Source organism: Bipolaris sorokiniana (assembly GCF_000338995.1).
Source record: "Bipolaris sorokiniana ND90Pr unplaced genomic scaffold COCSAscaffold_6, whole genome shotgun sequence".
NCBI classification, from domain to species: domain Eukaryota; kingdom Fungi; phylum Ascomycota; class Dothideomycetes; order Pleosporales; family Pleosporaceae; genus Bipolaris; species Bipolaris sorokiniana.
In genome coordinates this window covers 1,705,950-1,718,435 of record NW_006911900.1, presented here as the reverse complement: position 1 = coordinate 1,718,435, position 12,486 = coordinate 1,705,950, and the positions used below count along the sequence as shown (strand labels likewise).

At 51.2% G+C, this 12,486-nt stretch overlaps 3 protein-coding genes across 3 annotated transcripts; all 3 read left to right on the top strand.

Moving 5' to 3' along the window:
* Positions 1-192: 192 nt before the first annotated feature.
* COCSADRAFT_26173 (uncharacterized protein) lies at positions 193-4,759 on the top strand (the record flags this gene model as incomplete). The annotated part of the gene is made up of 3 exons (XM_007700880.1): positions 193-351; positions 488-3,448; positions 3,533-4,759. 3 exons carry the CDS (start codon positions 193-195, stop codon positions 4,757-4,759), a joined length of 4,347 nt encoding a protein of 1,448 aa, XP_007699070.1.
* A 1,330-nt stretch (positions 4,760-6,089) lies between these two features.
* Positions 6,090-9,556, top strand: COCSADRAFT_116799 (uncharacterized protein). The gene is made up of 4 exons (XM_007701504.1): positions 6,090-6,270; positions 6,332-6,400; positions 6,458-7,470; positions 7,521-9,556. The coding sequence occupies exons 1-4, from the start codon at positions 6,255-6,257 to the stop codon at positions 9,261-9,263; spliced, it is 2,841 nt and encodes a 946-aa protein (XP_007699694.1). The 5' UTR covers positions 6,090-6,254; the 3' UTR covers positions 9,264-9,556.
* A 592-nt stretch (positions 9,557-10,148) lies between these two features.
* COCSADRAFT_36559 (uncharacterized protein) lies at positions 10,149-11,594 on the top strand. Its single transcript, XM_007701003.1, has 4 exons — positions 10,149-10,298; positions 10,401-10,458; positions 10,524-11,049; positions 11,152-11,594. Exons 1-4 carry the CDS (start codon positions 10,239-10,241, stop codon positions 11,495-11,497), a joined length of 990 nt encoding a protein of 329 aa, XP_007699193.1. The 5' UTR covers positions 10,149-10,238; the 3' UTR covers positions 11,498-11,594.
* Positions 11,595-12,486: the final 892 nt, after the last annotated feature.

Genomic DNA, 12,486 nt, shown 5'->3' with positions numbered 1-12,486 from the left:
CCCGTCCCGCGGGGACATGCCATTTTGGACCCCACAGCACGCTAGCGAGAGGAGAGCTGAACGGCAACGCTAACACTCCATCCTGCAGCTATCTACCTAGGACCCCTATGTCGCCTCAGCTCATCATGTTCGCTCCTACATTCTTCTTCTCTCTTCGAACAGCTTCTTGTTGTCCCCCCGATCTGTTGATGCATGGAGCCCGAGCCCGAGCCAGACTTACGGCGGCGCGATAGCCGACAATCGGATGAATGGGTCTCTACCGCCAGCTCCCATAGTAACGACAGTCGCAATGAGGACATTCGCGATGAGAGAAACATGATTTACTTGACCGATCACCTCGGCATTCGTTATGTCCTTCCTTTTCAGCAATTTCGCTCCAAAGAGGCACGTCTACCATGCACCTTTTGATCTTCTCCCTCTGTACACATACTCATACATACAATCACAACCTCCGCGCTTGTGCAACTACTGACCTGTGACATTGCAGGGCGCAGAGCCTCTTTTGAGAGAGATATACGCCAAATATAGCCAATCCTACCTCGACAGAATCACAAAGGACGACTATGTAATTAAAACACAGGGTGCTACTATACTCCCAAGTGTTTGGGCTGCTGTTGTGCGGCCTCGTATAAATCTCAATATCGAATTTCCACAGGAAGAGTCTGACTCTGAGGTTGATTATCGTCGACGTCCATCGTCTCGTTCTCGCACATGGTCACCTGTGCGACTTCAGCGAGACAGTGAGCGAGTCGATGTACGTGACACTGACGATGACATTCGCGTCGTAACATTCGAGGACGACTCGCCATGGGTGCCGTCGGTACCTCGTCGGGAAACTGACCTTGCCTCCAACTCTGATTCTTCTGAAAGCGTCACGTCAACGAGCGACCAAGATTCGCCTACAGAACAAGCAGACCCACCGGAGCCGCCTCGTGAAGTGGTCGCTCCGATGGATGTCGATGGAAACCAGCTATCCTTTCAAGTCGACACGAGGCATGTACAGAACCTAATTGGATTCAGCCAGGACCTCCAGGATCAAAAAAACGACACGCAGGCTCACTCAAAAAGAAAAGATGTTGACAATTATCGCGTCGAGACGTTTCGAATCACTAAAGCCATAATCAGAGAGACTCAAGGACAGAACCAGCTTCAGGTCCACGTTCTACCAGGGCCGGAAAACCCTCACTTGGAAGATGCAGTATCATTTACGTGGTGTCATATTTCGGCCACTCAGCTTGATTTTGCTCGTTTCAGGGATGTCTGCCTGACCATGCCACATACCAGTGACCAGCTACGCAAACTTACTTCGGAGATGCTTACCAAGGTGTACACCGAAAAGGTCAAGCCTTTCGATGGTGGCATGTTTATTGAGCCAGGGACGGTTTTGCGAGCTGATGAATCAGACCAGTCGGATCCACAGTCTGTCATTTTCGCCTGCGTCCCATACTTCTCCTTGAGCACCCAAGCCAAGAAGCCTCCCCGTGCCGAGAATGACCTGTTTCCACAACGAACCCTGATGCAGACATTCTACCCCTATGAGCCAGTACGCGATCGAGATGAGGAACAGTCTTATCGGAGATTTGATGACACGCGCTCCGAGAACATCATCCATGTACCGAATATCTGGTTTATGATCATGGGGTCCAGTCATGTTGTATCGTGTGGGCATGTGCCACTCTCCAAGGAAATGACAAATTCAATGGCCATCATCCAAGAGAACATCAAAAAGCTCGGTGTTCAGCCTGTTGCAGACAACGATCTGACAATGATCAAATTTTCGGACTGGGGAGAACGTGAATTTATATTCCCCCTCAGCACTTGCAGATCGTACTTTCAGATGGAGGCGAAGGTTCGCATGATTGGATACATCTTCAACAATAAGAGTTTGGATGCGGAGATTCATTTGCAACAAAGATCCCGAGATAGCAACTGCAGTCTCACACCGAACATGTGGAGGGATATAACCATGCGGAATGATCTCCTTTCAATCAATTTGGTAGTAGCGGGCGACAAAGAAACAGGTCAAACTGGCAGCCATATTACCGCGGCATACAGCGCCTACGACAGTAACAGAAGCAGACCCGTGTCGGTACCCCCTTTTTTTCATTGGCCACAACACGGTGCTGGCAAAGCAGTCAAGAACGACAAAGACGCAACATCAGTGGATGACTCCAGTGCACAGCAACCTTCTCGTTGCCTGGAGCAGGTTGGAAAGGCTCTGATGACTACGATTCTGGAGGCAAGAACCACTACGAACGCTGTCGATCACACATTTACCTCGACCAGTTACTATGAATCACTGCCCAAGGCAACATACGCAGATGCTTGTGCTGATTTTGCCAATCTCAAACGTCGATGCGAAGCAGTCGAGAAAGGCGTGCCCAGTTCTACCTTCCATGAGAACATGATCAACGGCCAGCGCACTAGCATTGTGAACAGATCGACAGAATTCTTCAATCTCTCTTGCATGATTACCAAGCTTTTCCTTAGTGACACGGATGAGAGCGGCGTGATGAGTAAGCTGTGGGGCGTTATGATCAAAATCCAGCAGCACGTTGCCAAACTCGAAAAGTACAAACCTAGGAGTAGGGAAAGTGGCAAAGACGCGGTTCCTCGAGAAGACGATGTTGAGACGACTGGCAACTCTTGGCTGATCCGCCCCATGGCGAAGCCTAGTCTACTGTCTTTTCCAGAAAGCCGTCCAGAATTGTCCAAGTCAATCGCGGCGTGTAAGACATGTAAAAGGTTACACTCGTTTCGCAGCCAAGAAGATGCGCTTAGACATCTGCAGCGCCACACCAACCACGAAAGTGAGTCTGGGAAGCGGCAGAAGGCTACTGAGCCGGATGGCCTACAAGGTGAACAAATTCCAGCCGAGGATGTCGCTATGGATCCGCAAGCTAAGGACTGGGTCATGGCATCGACAGAATTTTGGCATGAGCAGACAAATGCTGGAGCACTGGCAATACTCACAAAGGCATGCACTCTGGCAAAGAACATAATGGAGCAAGCTCAACAACTCATGGCCGGAGTTCAAAACGAAGATGGCCAGATGTCTGAATTGTACACTCTGCCCAAGGAGCTCTCTGAAGCATTTCGCCACATCATTGTCTTCTTCATGGCAACTGAGCGAGCTTTGGACGATGCCGACAAGGCCCATGGACATGAATACCGATTCAAAGATGCGTATGAGCGTAGCATCCTACCATATGCGGACAGAGGCCTCGATGTCTTGGAAAGATTTGAGGCAGGCGCAATGCGGTCGTTGAGAGTTGCACGTGCACGTTTGTGCGAAATGGCTTCTCCTCCCCAACCACGGCGTGTGATGGAGCACCTTTCTCGGGGACCTCAGTATATATGTGGCGAGCTAATGAGGGGATTGTTACTGAAGCCGCTTGAGAAGCGTGAAACTGTGGGCGATTTGTACCGGGAGTACATATCGAGGCTCGTAAGTACCTCCATCATGCACGCCCCTAACGTTTCGAGCAGTCAGCTTCATGTAAGCGAATATTGTTGAGCTAATACTTTGTAGCAATTCCAAGTCAACCACCACCCGAGTAAACGACTCCTTCGTGACCTCAATCTTCTTCAAGAAGAACTCCAGATCCTTACGTCGATAACCATGCAGCAGGTAACTCTTATCAAGAACTACATCCGTGTTCTCTACGACGGGTCATATCAGAAGCCAACACCATCCCGACAAAGCATGTTTGTGGACGAGCTGAGTCTGTTCCGAAGTTGCCTTGAAAGTCTCAATCTTGTCCTGGAAGATTACGAGGACCTCATTCGACGCTGCAGTCCTCTCGCCAATCGTACAAAGCAAAGTCTCGAGATCAACGATGAAGACCATGGTAAGGCCATCATGGCTTTCACGGTGGTGACTGTCATTTTTCTGCCGCTGTCGTTTGCAACGAGCTATTTTGGCATGAACACTGTGGATATTCGTGACATGAACCAGAAGCAAGGCCTTTTCTGGATTGTAGCCATACCGCTGACTGTGGTGACGGTGGGGGCTTGTCTACTCATTGGATATAACGGCGATCAGCTTCGTGACATGATTTCATGGCTATATCGCAGGGCAATGGGTAAGGAAGAAACTGGTACTGGAGGCGGAGGCATCAGCGTTCCACGACGAAAACGTCCACTTCATCCACTCGGAAATTCAAGCAGTACACTTCAGTACTCAAACACTGTCGACGAGGCCGCGTTCGCTATTCCCCGGCAAACTCTGGAGTGGGGCGGTGTAGCACACTCGGGTCCGACTTGGGTAGACGCAGACGAAGCCTGGTACACAGAACGGTATGATGCACCTGTGACCAACACAAGATCCAACTTTCGCCCGGTAGCTCGAATGCAATCTTATGCCGAACCGATATCCATGGCCCCGGAGCCTTCGTACAGAATACAGCCCTATACGTACAAACAGAGTATACGCCATGCCAACGAGTATGTTGCAGTACCCCAAAGCAGGACTTACGATCCTTATACCGAAGCAATGGGGCGTGCTCGCTACGACTACAATGAAGAGGATACCTACATGCGAGGTGGGCGACATGCCTTACCACGGCGCCAAGCATTCCGAGCAGAAGTGCCGATTCGCAAGCTGTCGGCCAGGATATATGAGACTGACGCGCTGAAGGATGATGAAGCGGGCGGATACACATGGGAGAAAAAGAGGTCGCATAGAAGTCATAACGACAACAGGCGCACGCGGGGCGAAAGAGCTGTTGAGACAAGAGATGAGAGCTGGTACCGGTAGAAGCAGTCAGTTTGCACGTAAATCAGAGATGGAGCGGCGGGCTCATTCAGAAACACAAGAGGAAAGGCCGAATACGATGCGTAGATATATATGTATGCACATGTGTGCATGTGTGAGTTGCAAAAGGATGCACCGACCAAAGGAGCCGTGACGCATGGTAGAGAAGGAGCGAGCTGGACGGGCACAGACGGGGACAAAGGAGCCTAGTGCATCGGCTGATCGGCCTGGATATCCATGCACGCACATCAGTCTCTGCGCAGTGGGTGTAGGATGGCGCAGGGCGGGCAGATCTACTGTCTAAAAGCATGAGCCGCTACTGCCGGGATTTGGCTGGTCAGGCAAAATGCCCTGTTTTGTGCTTTTGATCCGCCCTTGACGTGTTCGTATGCACGCCTACTGGTTAGCTGTGTAGCGTGCGAGGCTAGAAGGGGTAGAGAAAAGCCAATGATGTAGGTTTGGGACATGAGATTAGTGTGGTCGCGACGGATGGGGTAGCGCGACGCGAGAACAAAGACAAGTTGCTGCCATTGCAAGACGGACGTCGTCATCGTTTTCAGCCGTGTGGGCGGCGAGAAGGCGCACTAGCAGCAGACGCTAGCAATGGCGGCATGCCAAGCAAAGCTTGGTATTTAGACATGTGGCGCATCGCAACACGGCTTGCGACCAAGCAGCAGCGCGTGTGCGTATGGTAATGTCAGCTCGAGAGTACATGTGAAGCACACGACTCTAATTCATGCCATGCTATGCACATACTCATGCAGTTCTTTATAGCAAGTGTAGAAGCAGGACAGCGTGCGTGTGCAGCGGGGCGCGTAGGAAGCGCTGGCCCAAAGGGTGGCGCCACACTCGCATCGCACGGAATCGGAGAGTGTGGCTGACAGGCTCTTGTGCCATGACGCAACCCACACGCACCACATTGCATCGTCTGGGAAATCTGGCGCCGATCCATCCCCAAACAAAGACCAAAACGTTCGTCATACCAGCCATGGCGGGCCTCCTGTCTGTTGCCAACGCACGCACAATTGTGGTTCTAGACGGTATGCAATGGCTTCAAGGGGGATGGGTGGTGGGTGGCGGCAAGTCGCGCGAGCGTCAGTCGAGGAGCATAGCGTAGCATAGCATGGCCTGGAATTGCGGGCAGGCGGGCGGTAAGCCAGTCGCGGGGTCAAGCAGGTTCACCAGCCCAGAAAGGTAGCCGGCTGCTGTTCCAAGCCCAGACTTCGTCCCCAGGCGGGAAACTACGACTGAGTGACGTAGTCGCTGCCCTCCCCTCGTGTTACCCAGTCCCACTCACATACAAAGCTGCTTTTGTGCCCGCAGTCCGCCCTCATTTCCCTCACACACTCATACCACTCTCAGATACCCATACCCCTCCTGTGACAGCAACGACCTGCCTCACAACTGTCCATTGTTTTCCTTACCCGCTTCTGCGTTTGTAATTTTGATACCCCCCTCCCCCACCTATACCCTTGATACCCACAGTGCGACCTACACCATGAGTGCCGTAAATCGTACGTCCAATGACCCCACCCCACTACTAGCTCAAAATATGTGTACACTAACACAACGCAGGTCCAGTGGACTTGAAGCAAAAGGAGAAGGATGTCAACAACAAGCTCCAGATCTATGGGATTGTTGAAGGTATGTCATCGCATGCACACGTGCCCTTGGTGTAGCAATTCTAACTAAACACAACAGCCTTCTCCAATGGCAAGGTGCCATCCAACAGCCAGATTGATGTCGCTCTCAACTCGGCACTCGCACACCGAACACTCAACTCACCATCCAAGAAACTGTCGCCCGAGGGCCAGAGTCTCGTCACAGACCTGAAGAACGTCATCGAACAGGCCAAGATTCTGCTACTTACCAAGAACGAGGGCAACCTCCTCCAAGACTTCATCTGGCAGGCTGAGCACGTCAGCGCCGCCGGCACCAACCGCCCCAATGCCCCTGTTGATAAGGACACAGCAAGGCAAGACGGCAACAACGCTCTCGAAGGTCTGCGCACTCTTGGCACGCTCCTCATCTCCAATGGCCAGTTCAGGAAGCTTCTCTCTGATGCCACTGTTCTTCTCCGCGACATGGCCGGTGATGCGGCCATGAACACGGCCAACAAGGTTAAGCCCTCAGAAGACCGTCTCAACAGGCTGGATGAGCCCGCCGAGGACAACACCTGGCACGACACCTCCAACCTGAACCGCGAGAACTTCCGCAACCAAGCTAAGAGCAGCCTGCCGTTTGGCAACAAGAACAAGGGAGACTTGAAGGAGACAGCCAAGGATGTCAACCAAGCAGCCAACCCCGAGGGAGTCCGCGACCCCACGCACACTGCCGATCTTGCTGCCACCGAGGGCCAGACTGGTCAGAGCACTGGCCTTGACGTTCGCAGTGGTGTCGATGCCGCTAAGCAAAAGGTTGACGCAAACACCTCTGACGAAGACAAGCAAATTGTTCGCGCCCGCCGTGAGCAGCTGAACAACTATCTCAAGGGCAAGATGCCAGAGGAACGTCGCGAGCAGACTAGGTGGCGCCTCAAGAAGATGATTGTCGAGATCCAGGGTCACCAGGACTACCAGCGTGCGATTGAGACTCTTCTCGACCTCGCCGAGCGCTACTCGAGCCACGGAAGGATTTTGAGCCAGCAGGGCAAGGGCTCTGTGCAAGGTGCGCATCAAGACGATGCACTAACTACTGCTGAAGCTGACCTGAGGGTGCGTATCTAGGCTTCACTCAAGAGAATCAATGGCTGACCAACATGAAGACCCTCCTCGAACGCTTCGCTAACAACACGTCTTTCGATGACTTGATTGAGTCCATCAACCAGATCTACAAGGACGCTGACCGCGACCCCGAGCTCAAGAACTGGTTCAAGCGTATCAACGCCTTTATCCGCAAGACCCTGCAGCAACAGGGCTTCGTCCTCGAGGACAGGTTCAACGCTGAGTGGAACCAGCTCTACGATGATGGCCACCACTTCTTCCGTGACCGTTACCGAGGCCACACTGACCGCATTGCTGATGAGTTCAAGTTCATTGGCCAGCAGTTTGATGCCGACCCCCAGAATAGGCAGTTCGCCGAGTCTGTCAACAAGCTCTTCCGTGACCTTGGTCAAGACGAGAATGGCAAGACTGTCTTCAAGCCCCATCTTGTCAAGGACATGACTGATGTCATTCTTCCTGCCATCTTTGAGAATGTCCGCTACATTCCCGTTCCCCGCATCGAGTACAGCGACCCCATGGTGGACGCCGTTATTGAGAACCTTGTCATTGAGGGCGACAACCTCGCACCTAACTCCCTGGAGTTTGGCTCTGACAACTACTGGCGCTGGGGCCGCAAGTCCATTACTAGCACCAACAAGAACAAGGTTATGCTCTCCGTCTCGGGTGTCCAAATGGACCTCAGGGACGTCTCGTACTACATCAAGCGCAAGCAGGGCTTCCCTTCCATTACCGACAAGGGTGTTATGGACATCTTCATGGGTGGCTCCGGCTTCAGCTTCAAGGTCGAGATGGAGACTGCCGACAAGGCGCGCGAGCATGCGCAGACCCACTTCTTCAAGGTCACCAAGGTCGAGTCGGACATTAAGCACCTCCAGATCAAGATGAAAAAGAGCAACCATAAGCTCCTCTTCAACATGTTCAAGCCTCTCCTTCTCAAGGTCATGCGTCCTGTCATTCAAAAGGTCTTAGAGAAGCAGATTAAGGACTCTGCTAACCAGCTCGATGCCATCCTCTTTGACATCAAGACTGAGGCTGACCGTGCCGCGGCTGAGGCTAAGAACAACCCTGACCCTCAAAACATTCAGAACATCTACCAGCGCTATGCCAGCTCTGCCCAGCGTCGCCTCATGCAAGGCAAGCAGAAGAAGGAGTCTCTCCAGGAGAAGGTCAAGGACACCAAGGTCAATGTGGCCGTCACTCAGCACGACTCCATCTTCAAAAACATCTCCCTGCCTGGAGGCATCTCATCCAAGGCTACCGAGTACAAGGAGCTTGCTGCCAAGGGCGACAAGTGGGAGAGCCCCATCTTCTCTATTGGATCTGCCAAGGAGACTACCAGCCTGCCTCAGGTTGGAAAGATTACTCGCAAGCCCCATGGTCGTGCGGAAGGCTACGGCACCTCCGGTGATGCTTCCCGCGGTCTCGGTGCTTCGTCGGGACTCAACCCATCAACCAACCAGTACGATAGCCAGTACACCAACAATGGTGGTCTTGGTGCTCAGCCGGGTCTTACCACGGGCAACCAGGGATTGACTGGTGGTGTGGCTGCTCAACCAGGTCTTACCACAGGCAACCAGGGCTTGACTGGCGGTGGCGCTGCTCCTAGCGGTGCTACCTCGGGCTTCGGTAACCAAGTTGACGACGCTTTCAACACTACTGGCTCTACTGGCTTGAACAATGCCGCTGCCATGCCACCCACGGCTGGTCAAACTGGCGCTGCCGCCCCTGACCAGTACAACACCACATTTGGTGACCAGAACCCTGTATTCCAGGGCCGTGCTTAGATGCATCTTCTCAAACAGTGATACCCGGTATGCTTGGGGGTCGCCCGTAACGATGATTGTGTTTTGTTTTTGCGTTTTGATCATGGATGATACCACGATTACGTTACGGCGTAATAAATAGTGAATGGCATGTTCTTCGGTTTCTGGTTGACGGCAAGCACGAAGGAGTGGTAGTATGCCTCTAATGCGGAGGAATGGGGGAAGGACCCGTATATTCAAAATTGGTTTAAGAATAGTTTACGATACCTTTCCTGTAGTAATAGCTAATTCAATGATGCTTTAAAAATCGGTTGACTTTTCCGTCTTTCATACAGCAGTTGCAAAGTCATTTATATTTGTGAGTATGGATTTCTCTGTAGTCACAGTGATTTTTGGCTAAAGGAACAAGGTGTTGAAAAGAGAAGACTAGTGTGACTGCTAATACTCAGGCGTGTATGACTGCTTGCCTCAAAACAAAACCTCTCTGCATTTACTACAAAAAGGTTTTTACGACCGACAAAAAGTTCCAATAGAAAAAAATGGGGATTTATCATGTCGCCTGACCGGACAAGACGGATTGAGTATCTCAGTTCTGGACGACGACGACTGCGCTAGGCCCCAAATAGTTGGTCTCTCTCCTCGCCTTTCGGAAGCGACCAAACACCGCCAAGTACCCCAACCTGTTGCAAATCATTCCCCTACTCACCTTCGTTAGCAAGCTCCGCTTTCCGTACGGGGAAATTGATGGAGCTACACGTCATTCAAAACTGGGGCGACGAGGGGGAGGGGGGCCTAACACCGAGTTTCGCAACGGAGCAGTCAAAGTGTTTTGGAGCGGGGTTACATGTCACCCGGCTCCCTAGGTGTGGGGTATATAATGTATATAAAAGAAAGTTGTGGAAAATTACATAATTTATCATTTTTTTCCAATCTGTATTGATGTAGTATATATTGAAAGAGAGAGAACGAACAGTTGGTGGAATTGAGTCACAAATAATGGCTTCGAAAGAATACAAGTTCCCGGCTTTCGATGAGGCGCCGAAAGTTGAGGGCATGGTAAAAAAAATTCTCTTTTTTGACATTGAGTGTAGTTTTTTGGGGTTTAGGTGCTTGAAAAGGATATGATTACTGACTTTGGGTTTTTGGATTGGGTATTAGCCCCAAGGTAATCTCTGGGGTTTCTTCGATGAAGATGGGAAGAAGGATGAAGTAGGAAGTTAGTCCTCTTTTCCACCCTTCCCCTTCTAATCTACTTACACTCCTAAACTAAACAACCCAAAGCTATCAACCTCCTCACCCCCGCCGTCGTCACCCGCGCCGCCCGCGAAGAAATCCGTACGGGCCAATCCATCCAACTCGACTGGGAACTCCACAACGTCCAATTCCCGGGCTTCAACCGCAAGCCCTTTGCCCAAAAACAAATCGACTTCGCCTCCTTCTCCGCCCTCTGCGCAAACGATGACGAACTCCACATCAACACACAGGCAGGCTCTCAATGGGATTCTTTGAAGCACTTTGCACATCAAGCGACAGGTACGTATTACAATGGGTTAACGCACGCTGAGGCGGCGAAGAGCGATAGGAATGGCACGCATAAGTGGTGTGAGCGCGGCGGAATTGTGGGCAGGGGCGTGCTGTGTGATTGGTTGAGGTGGTATGAGGAGACCAAGGGAAAGGAAGCGCCGAGCGCGGTGACGAGGCATGAGATTCCGGTTGAGGAGGTGGAGGAGGCGTTGAGGTGGCAGGGGACCGAGGTTAGGCAGGGGGATGTGTTGGTGGTTAGAACGGGGTATGTGAGGTGGCACAAGTACGTTCTCTCTTTTCCTTCTTCCTTTTACTCCGAGTCTTGAAAGGGAAAAAAAAAGTGGGAATGGATGGGCAAATGAATGGGGGGTTAATGCAAAAGCAGTAACGCAACAGAAGCCGAGCGCAAATCCGGCACCCAAGACAACAACGTCGCCATTGGCCTACAAGCCTCGGAGCGCACCGTCCGCTGGCTCTACGACCGCCACTTGGCCGCCATTGCTGCCGACAACGTTGCGTTTGAGGCTTGGCCGTCCAAACTCACGGATGGATGGTGTTTGCACGAGTGGTTGCTTGTGCATTGGGGTACAGCGATTGGCGAAATGTGGGATTTGGAGAAGTTGAGTGAGAAGTGCAAGGAGGAAGGGAGGTACAGTTTTTTCTTGACGAGCGCGCCGTTGCATGTCAGGGGTGGGATTGGGAGTCCGCCGGGGGCTATTGCGGTTTTTTAGAGAATGGGAAGGAAGATGGTAAGATGGTGTTTGGAAATGTGCGTGATCAGGGCATATCAAACAAGGGTTTTATTTAAATATTGTTTTTACTCAGGCTTGTTTTGTTCTGTGATCAGTATAACTAATATGAGATTGAATAAAGCATGTGGGTGCGAAGAATAATTTAGTTCATTTTGCTTGGTGTTATGATTTCATGGGAATAATAGTGATCCAAGTGCTAGCCATCAGGACTGTCGCGATACTCGCGTGTCCGGGGCTGATGTAGGGCTTAGTGGCGTTTTTGGTAGTTTGGTAGTTATCTATATTGTTTGATATGGGTACAAAGAAAAAGAATTAGGGACGCTAGTAGATGCGAACATGTAAAATTGGAGAATTAGGATCTTGGAGACGATACGTCCATTGACGCTCCCTTTCTCTCTTGTTATCCTTGCCTCATCTCATACTTTCTGATTTGTAGAAAGAGTAGGCTCATGAATCTCCTAATTAGGTCATTAGTACTTTGGCTCGCGCTATTCAGCGGCTCTGCACATTTTGGGTACCGATCCATTCTTAGTGGCTTTGAGGACTACAGCAGTGACACTAGCTTGTGAAGTAATGTCAGCTATTTGTACAATTATAGCCCCCCTCTCTATACCATCATATCAAGCTAGCCATGACTACGCTCAGATCTGAAATTCCTAGATAAGGCGTTCATGCTACTGGGACATTAACTACTCGTGCAGGATCAGGAATGCCGGCCTTCGGTTACACAGCGGGAGGCACGCACAGGTCACGTACTATACCGTTTTGTCCCCAATAACCGGCTTCTTCTACCCTACGCAAGGCACAGCCTACTCAGCCAATCACTATCGGAAACCTTTATTACTAATGATGCTGCGGAATGGCATTCATTTAAGATGAGCTAGGATGCTACAGATAATAATATACATTTTCTTCGGACTTTTCTACGTATATACTTGGTACCCGCAGTTAACAGTGCGGCACCCAAA

Bases quoted from the DNA above. Each gene is read 5' to 3' on its own strand.
- COCSADRAFT_116799 (XM_007701504.1), top strand. The intron at 6,401-6,457 runs GTATGTCATCGC...TAAACACAACAG, and splicing joins GATCTATGGGATTGTTGAAG to CCTTCTCCAATGGCAAGGTG. The intron at 7,471-7,520 runs GTGCGTATCTAG...ACCAACATGAAG, and splicing joins CTGCTGAAGCTGACCTGAGG to ACCCTCCTCGAACGCTTCGC.
- COCSADRAFT_36559 (XM_007701003.1), top strand. From the start codon at position 10,239: ATGGCTTCGAAAGAATACAAGTTCCCGGCTTTCGATGAGGCGCCGAAA. The intron at 10,299-10,400 runs GTAAAAAAAATT...ATTGGGTATTAG, and splicing joins CGCCGAAAGTTGAGGGCATG to CCCCAAGGTAATCTCTGGGG. The intron at 10,459-10,523 runs GTTAGTCCTCTT...AACAACCCAAAG, and splicing joins GAAGAAGGATGAAGTAGGAA to CTATCAACCTCCTCACCCCC.